General features: G+C 40.9%; 1 protein-coding gene across 1 annotated transcript in view; it reads left to right on the forward strand.

The window, feature by feature from the left end:
* LOC118403238 (microtubule-actin cross-linking factor 1-like) overlaps nt 1-7,578 on the forward strand; it is a gene marked incomplete in the record, with an annotated part of 170,307 nt that extends 162,729 nt beyond the window's left edge. Inside the window, 9 exon segments of the mRNA XM_035801844.1 lie at nt 586-792; nt 3,360-3,479; nt 3,772-3,883; nt 4,256-4,361; nt 4,842-4,962; nt 5,495-5,718; nt 6,115-6,216; nt 6,696-6,869; nt 7,423-7,578. Of these exon segments, the coding sequence (XP_035657737.1) occupies nt 586-792; nt 3,360-3,479; nt 3,772-3,883; nt 4,256-4,361; nt 4,842-4,962; nt 5,495-5,718; nt 6,115-6,216; nt 6,696-6,735 (1,032 nt within the window).
* Between the last annotated feature and the right edge of the window lie 1,920 nt (nt 7,579-9,498).

A 9,498-nucleotide genomic window follows, 5' to 3' on the forward strand; every position in this document is an offset into this window, starting at 1 on the left:
TGTCTACACATGGCAGTCCTTAGGGTTTTAGCCACTCTGGAGGGGGTGAAACCACTTGTCCTGTGTGTTTCCTGTCTGATATGACACTGTGTGATAGAAAGCAGGTGCTATCTTGTTGCTGACTAGGAAATGCTCAAGGATGATTTGACAAAGTCAAAGTTGTCTCTTTTGACTGACACATTTTGTTGTTGTAAAAGTTGATATTGCCCTAATATCAATTACCCTTAAACCTTAAACCTTAAGGCTTGTTCGTACAGTTGTGTGTAAACTTAAGAACATACAAAATTGACCAACTAGTAATATGAAGGATATTTATAATCTGGCCATTCCTTCTTGTGTAGTCTCCAGCCCTGTCTTGTTACAAAATATAGATACCCCACAACTACATGTATGCTCCATTCTGAAGTAAGGTTACTAGTACAAGTATCTAGAGATGTAGTATCAAGACAGTATTTACAGTATCAAAATTGTATTTATAGTGATCAGTTACTGTACTAATCTTAATCAATATTTGTGAAGAAATAGAAAAGAAGATATGACAACTTTATCTCTGATTGACGTTATATCTTATACTTATTTGTCCAGGCGAGAAGAGAAGCCCTAGCAGAGCACAAGCCTCACATTGACAAGCTGAACAAGACTGGTCCACTGCTGGCCGAGCTCAGCCCAGGGGAGGGTGCCGAGGCCGTCAACGCCAAACTACGCAGCGACAGCGAGCGGTACACGGCTGTTAAGGAAGCGGTACAGCGGAGGAGCATCTGGCTGGACGATGCGCTGTCTCAGGCAACACAGGTGAGGTCATCAACTACCCACCTGAGTAGGAGTGTGGTGCAGGTTGGGTGAAGAGACATGTCCTGTAACATTAGAAGTGTCCAAATGCTTCAGCCTTATGCTGGTTGAAGGAGAGCTCTCAAAACCAATCATTGAAAGGAAAGTTGTGCAGGATATAGGTCCTGGAGAATTCAAAGAATTCTACCAACTTGATGAAATTATTTTTGGAAGAAAATCGAGCAGTTTAGATGATCTCAAATCCATAAGCCAGGCATTAGAAGTTGATCTATACTTTTGTAGGGTATTATCATCATATCACTCACTCACACACTGTCCGTTGTTTGATTATACTGCTGCTGGGGTCCCGGACGCAGGGGTTAAGGCAGCAGTCAGCACACACTGAAATTTCCCAGTGTGTTTGACAAACATTTAGTGCTCAAGACTATATTTCAATAAGAACCAGTCTTGAAGAAGGCAGTCAAAATTCATTTATTTTGCTATATACATGACTGGTAGTTAAATTTTAAAGGGTCTGCATGCTCTTTTCCATAAGACATGGGCAGCCTACATTTTGATGTCCCATAATTCAGAAAGCCGTCTTACTTGTATGATTTGTAGTGTCGCTACCAAATTTTGTGCAATTGCCTTCCTTGATTTTACAGTAATACATAGGGGGTCCTGCTGAGTCCAGAATAAAGCCTTATTGAGACCCACATGCAGACCTTTGTTAAAAAGTGCACTGAAAGCACCAGATGATTTTGAACTTCACACTTTTCACCTCTTGGTATCTGCATGACATTCATGTAAGAGGTTATTCTATTAAGAAGAAGGTGTGCACTGTCAATGCAAAATTGCCTACTCGAATCGTTCTGCAATCTGTTTCTCGGAAAAATCAATGTAAATTTGATATATCCAAAGTAATAAGATTCGCTGCCGTCCCTGGGCGGATAAGTCAGGTACATTTCCGGGAATTTCTCTAGGACTAACGCCACTCGTTGGTTTCATCCTCCTACCAAAATGATGTTTGTAATTAGCAGAAATGTTAGAAAGGATCTGGTGGTCTTTACCTCTCATGTAAGTGTACTTTATAGTTACATTTGTTTCTGTGGTATGAACTTGTCAGTGGGACATGTTAAAGCCCATGGTAGACTGCTAGGATTGATGTCAATACTGGTTTTAATGGTGTTATGTCTCCAAAATCTCATCACCAAGTCTTACCTCTATATTTGGCTGGCTTATAAACATCCTTTATGAAGACTGGTACATGTACAGAATTTGTTTTCAGTCCAAATTACTCTCTGTGCTGCGAAGAGTGCCCACTACATTTCCCTCGAGACCAATTACCTCTTCATGGCCTGGTGAATGATTTTAGGGCACACTACAACATTAAGCTGTCTTTTGCTGAACCCTCTGCAATAATCTGCCAGGAAAATGCATTTAATAAACCTTTTTTTTTAGATATTAAGGATGGTTGAAATTTAGTACTTTTAGGACATTTACAACTCTTCAATTTTGTAATTGATAAACTTGCAACATTTCGATATATCAGACCATCCCACAGTTTGCTTTGGAAGACTTACATGTAGCTTTTGTACTGCAAGTATAAAAGATATATCATATAGTTTCAATGTACAGTTAGTTACTGCATATTATGTACACATTTACATGACTATGTTTGTCTTGTCTGTCTTTTTTTTTTGTATAAATGTTATTTTTATTCCACCTTTGCTATCTACATGTTTTACTTGTACGTTTTTCTCCTTTACTGTGTATTCTGATTGTGTCCGTATTTCTTTGGAGCTCAAAACTAAGCACATTTTGATATATTCATAATCATAAAGTCAAGCATTTCTGAAACATAGAATACCTCCTAATGAGGAGACCTTGGAAATCAGAATTAGTTTGGAGCTCCTCTCTCTGATTGTGTTTGATGCCTGACTAATCTTCCGTGTCTCTCCTGTCCTGTCTCTTCTTGCTGTCTCTACACTAACAGACCAGAAAGGTAGACTGTAGTCTTTGATGTATAATCCCAACATCACAACGTCACGTCTCCAGCACAGGCCCTTTCACTATCTGCTTGTCATATCTGTGTGTGCATACATGAATAACCTCTTCCTTCCAACATACATGTATATACATGATTGTAAATACTGTATACTTCTCACTAAACAGTTCAGGCATATTTCTAGACCTGTTTTAGATGTTAGTCCTGCAGTGAGCCATCTTTTATCACTCTCCCAATTAGGTAATGTTAGAGAAGAATTATTAATATAGACAATGTTAACAGTACTCATGTACATGGTTTGATTATAGGAAATACATGCTTTACTTTCTTATACACAAGATCCCCCACTCCAGTGTCAATTCCATGGACCACACCCAGACCACATCTAGTTTTTTGCAGCACTTACAGGTTTGACTGAATATTGCCATAATTCTATTATACATCTACACATACACATCAAGAACTTCCATGCACAACACCCAGGTTGTCGTATTGCTAACCCCTGCCCCCTCCCACAACTATTGCTAACCCCTGCCCCCCTCCCACAACTATTGCTAACCCCTGCCCCCCTCCCACAACACAGTTCCATGAGAAGATGGATCACACCCTGGAAAAGCTGGAGAAGGTTGCAGACAAGCTGCGCATGCCGACCCCGATCTCCGCGGAGACTGACAAGATCAAGGAACAAATCTCCGAGAACGAGGTAGGTCGACGCTACGAAAAGATGATGGTGAAATTTTCCTTTGATAACTGCCAACAATACAGTGGACTAGGCCAAATGTCTTATATTTTTCTGTGACATTTCTTTCAAATTGAAGCATACTCTTTCAGAGAGTGTTTGTGTGTTGGAATCCTATAATTATATAAGAGGCATACCTTTGTGTCTGTCTTTGATCAAACACCATTACTACAGATTAGTAAATATTAAAAACTAAGGAATGAAGAAGCCATTGAAGGTGATGGACCTGACTCCATGTTTTTGTCACCTTACCCAGGCCCTGCGCAGTGAGCTGGAGAAGCACCTGCCAGCGATCGAGACCCTGCGGGGCAAGGGTGATGACCTCATCGGCAAGTCAGCTGGGGTGGACAAAGATCCGTCAGCCAAAGGTGCACGCCCATTTCTACCTATCAAGACATGGCAATGCATGCTGACACTGCTGGGATAGAAATAACTTTGTCCTAATTTGCATAAATGTAAATTAAAAGTTCCCAGTAGTAGAATCATTCTTTATTCAGAGATAAAAGAAAGTTACGTTATGTCCAGGTTATGTGGGTCGTCACTGACCGAACATGCAGAGGACATTGACAGACTGACACGAGACGTTAAATGATATTGCACCTTTGAGTTCATTATTTCCTTTTAACTAAATTTAAGTCACAAGCAATATCACGACTTCTGTGAAAATAGCCTTTTTGTTTCTTGTGATAATCTGTTGATTCAGACATTTACCAGCAAGTTTCCCCTATTTTTGCACACAGCCATCCAGGACAAGCTCGACCAGATGAACTTCCTGTGGGAAGACATCGTGTCACGTTCTGAGGAAAGGGACCAGGCCATGCTGGAGACACATGACACTGCAGAAAGGTACGAGCTACAGTAGTGTGATTGCAATGTCAATCTGTTCAATACAGCTATCGTAGGCCTCTTTTGAATTGGCAATATGCGAAACAAAGGTCCATTTCACTACAAAGGAATCTGTTTCATGGAGTATCTGACTGCGAAAACTTTTGAATGGGCAAAATTCGAAACAAAGGTCCATTTCACTACAAAGGAATCAGTTTCATGAAATACATGTACATCTGATTCTACTGGCATTTTAAAATCTTCATGAAAACAACACTAATGCCTGCTGTTCATTTTCTAATCGGTTCAAACCCAAGTCCACTGACTTTTTTTCAGGTCTGTTTTTTCTGGACTGGTCCAACAAGAAAAAACAATTTAAATTTATACCGGTACACTGTACACTGTAGTTATGACCATATGACCACAATATGTACCCATCTATTGAGGAAGTTGGGTTTAATCACCACACCAAGCCGCATGTTGTTTCTTCAATGTATACAGGTTCTGGGAGGAGCTAGGAAATGTGCTGAACGTCTTAAAGGAGACGCAAGACTCCATCAAGGAACTGGAAGAACCCGCCATACAGCCAGACATCGTCAGGGAGCAACAAGAAGTCTTACAGGTGGGCATTCATACATGTATACATGTACCATATGAAGCTACCTGTAGTAATGTAATAAGACCATATTTAAATTTTTATGCTACGATGGTCCTCAAAAGAATTGTCAAGATGATCGCTCTAGCCTTTTTTGTTTCAATGCAAATATACATGTAATTTATCCACTATTTTGTACCCACTGTTTAATAATGTCCTTGCACAATTCCAGACATTCCTGGCTGTATAGATATAGAGATTTAAGTTAGATATTTGGAGGACACAGAAAATGAGAGAAAGTGTACTTGTACTTCTACCTGATACAGGACAAAGTACCTCATAGCACATTGTGTACTATTTACAATAATGTCCATGCACAATTCCAGACATTCCTGGCTGTATAGATATAGAGATCAAAGTTAGATATTTGGAGGACACAGAAAATGAGAGAAAGTGTACTTGTACTTCCGCCTGATACAGGACAAAATACCTCATTGCACATCGTGTACTATTTACAATACATGTCAGTAAAACCATCTATGTTTCTCTCCTTCCATAGGCTATCAAAGAAGAGATGGAGAGCACCCAGGATGATATCGAGACAGTTCGCCAGCTGGGTGAGGATCTCACCTCCCTGTGTGGCGAGCCTGACAAACCTGTCGTCAGCAAGAACGTCGAAGACCTCAATGCCACCTGGGATACCCTCAATGCATCATGGGAAGAGAGGGAAGAGGTACTGGAGGAGGCCATGAGGGTCGCCCTACAGTACCAGGATGCTTGCAGGTGTGTGGTTGTCAACATTCATAGTCAAGATACTGATCATCATCAACTCCATCTTAGTGGCGTCGTGTGTGGCATACAATGTAAAATGTTTGAGTGTTGGACTCGGAGCCTAGAGGTGCCGAGTTCAATACTTCCCATGCTCCCGACATGGTGCCCTTAGAAAGGCACTTAACACGACCATCCTCACTCCAACCAGGTGTAAAATGGGTACCTGACTTCGGTCGGGGAGGTAAAAAGACTACCTCTACCTTCTGTCTGAACTGTGTATTGTGGCATTGTGTAAATAAAAAAAAAAGCAAATAGAAAAAATAACTCTGATTTTCACAGTTGTTTTATACTTAAGTTTTGGGGCAGGCTTAGGTTTTTCTTTCAATGCCTGTTATCATTTTCTGACAGGCACTGCTGGTGTGGCTGGGGACGGCAGAGGCCAGGCTGGCCACCTTCCCTCCCATCGGTGCCGACCCATCCACCATCAAGAAGCAGATTGACAACCTCAAGGTGGGAACACCAATCTGTTAACATAGCAGCTCTGTTCAAAAGACTTTGAGTTTACTTGTACATGTACATTGAAGATATTTTGGTGATTAAGATGAAAATATATATTATTACTAAAAGCTCCTGAAGTTAAAAGTTATGTATTGTAGTTACTGCACGATCAAAGTTTTTGCTAATTTTTTCTACATTATAAGTTGGATCTTCTTATGTCTGCGCTGCAATATTCACAAAGTATGAATGCAACTTGAGGGAACGAGAACAAGAACTGTTTTGCAAGAATGTCTTGAAATATGTACAATTACCACGGTGGCTGCTACTTGAGATGTCTGCCATTTTTGTCCAACTCTATTCACCTGTTACTTAAGTTTGCTGTCTTCCTAAAGATTGGCTGGGTGAAGAAGAATTTATTCTATATGAGGTTTTGAGAAGTCCCGAAACTAAACTGTACGAAGCGTGTAAATCACCAACTGTTCACCCTGCAGGAGTTCAAGACAGAGGTTGACCCACGCCAGGTGGCTGTAGAGGCCATGAACAACCAGGGCGAACAGCTGATGAAGAAAGTCTCGTCCGACGAGGCTCGCCTCAGCATCCAGGAGCCGCTCCACGACATGAACAAGCGCTGGGAGGGCCTGCAGAGGAGCATCGTGGACAGACAGGTAAATGGTTGTCAGGGTTGTCACTGGAAAATTCCTTTTTAAATAATATTTGCTTAAGTTCTATTCAGGGGCTTTTGAGGCCTGCCCTTCTAACTCCAGGCTGTAACTCTTAAATGACTTATCATATGACCACCAAATTTTCAGAGAATGATGTAGACTTAATACATGTAAGTGTACATGTATGCAGTGCTGCGTACATCTGAAAATGAAAGTGGCAACTTAAGTATTAACTCGCAGATTAGCAGATTTGTGCCAAGTAAAAAGTTACATGTAGGCTACCAAAATCTTAATACAACATTTTGCATTTAACATTTGACACTGCATCTGTATGTATCAACACCTATAGTTGCAATGCAATATGAACCAGTCAGAACAAGGACCTTTCTTGGTCAGAATCGGCCTGAGGAAGTTGACAGACATCAACAAAACAGTTGTGTAAAAAGAGTCTCTTCATTTGTGTATTTTGCTCACATTGTGTAACAACTGTGCAGTCATGATCAGATGCAGCTTTGGGTTGAAATGTGATACGCTAATCTTCTATCGTTGTCCACAGCACAAGCTGGAGGCTGCACTGCTGAAGATGGGACAGTTTACAGCTGCGATAGACGAGCTGCTCACATGGCTGAAGCACACTGAGGCCTCACTGGACGAGGAGAAACCTGTGGCTGGGGACACCAAACTCATCGAGATTGAACTGGCTAAACATAAGGTAAGATAAGTTAACGTGTTTTTTTTTATGTCCTGCCTTTGAATTGAAGACATGACTTGTGTATCACTGAGAGAGCTGAGCATGTCTTATGATTGTTAACGGAACGATATGATGATGATGATGATGATAATTGTTAAACAGAAATTAGACATTTCTGAACAAAGTCCAGCACTGAAGGACATGAAGAAATTCTCTACAATCTACATTTGAGACTAGCAATAGACATTCTGTATACATCTTTTCTTTACATATGGTTTGGCCCCTTCAATTGTTTAGAAGAAAGTATTTATGAAGATGTTAGCAGTTTTTCTTGAGACATCCAAGAGACATTTTCAGAACAATTAATTAGACAATGTATTTGCAAGTCCTCCCAAAAAAAGACCAAAAAATACATTATACAACCTAAAAAAGGACATCCTTCAATAGGTCCAGAAAAAAAAAGGACATTTTTGCAAATGTAGCTTTTACTTATCAATAAGACTTTGCCTGTTCTAGTGACTCGCGATTTTTTCCAAGCCAAACCGTCATAATAACTGATTCTTGACTTTTCTAACAGGTCCTACAGAACGACATCCTGGCCCACCAGTCCAGCGTGGACTCTGTTCACCAGGCTGGGAAACGGATCATCCAGGCGGAGAACAAGGCCGAGGCCAAGGCCATCCAAGACAAGCTGGCAGCCCTCGACAAAAGATGGAGCGACGTCTTACAGAAGGCTGCCGACAAACAGACTAACCTGGAGGCCCTCCTGAATGAGGTGAGGCACAGGGAAATGGAATAAGATGTACATTTGTCAAGTTTATGCTATCTTCCGGACAATTTTTAGGTGTAGGTAGTAGGCACATTTGTATGTGGTATCCCGGGGGGGGGGGGGTCAGACAGTAGTTGGAACAGCTAATCTGAACACCTTTATATATGGATTTTGTTTTTCTTCCTTGATGAGCATGACATGTTTTCAGCATAATGGTTTGCATGTATAAGAATGGATAAGAGATTTTCTGTACAGTGTATGTTTAAATTTGCTGAAATGATGTCTTGACTGTCTAATGTACATGTACATGTACATGTGCATGTACATTATATTGTCAGAAACTAAAATAATTAAATTGTTTTGGATGAAATTTGAGACGTAGAAAGCTGTTAACGTTTGTTTTGCTTATTCCAGTCCCAAGGTTTCCATGTTGTTCTGGAAGAACTGCTGCACTGGGTAGGAGAAACAGAGACCAAGCTCAGCACCACCAAACCTACAGGAGGTCTGCCTGAGACAGCAAAGGAACAAGTGGACAGGCACATGGTAAGGGTCTTATAATATCATGTGAGACATTACATATACTCAGTTATATAGATGGTATGGTTACTGTTTTTTTTCTTCTAAATAGCTGAAAGGTGAAGTTTTATTGAGATAGCCATGGCTATAACTACAGAATTGTACGTATTGTTAAAAGCTTTTTCCTTAAGATGTACAGTTGACTAAGTGTATACATCTGGCAAAGTGGTCAGGTTGGGGTTGATCAGCGTAAAACATATAAATTGTGCACATCTACATGTATGCATTGGGAAATTGTGTTTCAGTGATCAGAATAAACGCAGATAATTCTTTAGCAAGTCCAAAATTACTAATTAGGTTTAAAGGCATTTTGTAGTGTGTATTCACTGAAAAGGGAGGAGGACAAGATCATGTGGCATGTTATCACAATGTCAAGTCAAATCATTGCGATTCTTCATTATGAACTTGAACCTCACCAGTCCACCATTCTATCCACAGGAGCTTCAGCAGCAGATCGATGACAAGGCCGAGGAGATCGACGCAGCGCTGTTTGAGGGTCAGGAGCTCGTCGCTAAGTGCGACAAAACCGCGGCCAGCAACGTGGAGCATGGCCTGAACAAGCTCGCAACGCAGTGGGAGGGGCTCCTGGCCCACGC

Source organism: Branchiostoma floridae, chromosome 2 (assembly GCF_000003815.2).
Source record: "Branchiostoma floridae strain S238N-H82 chromosome 2, Bfl_VNyyK, whole genome shotgun sequence".
NCBI lineage: Eukaryota > Metazoa > Chordata > Leptocardii > Amphioxiformes > Branchiostomatidae > Branchiostoma > Branchiostoma floridae.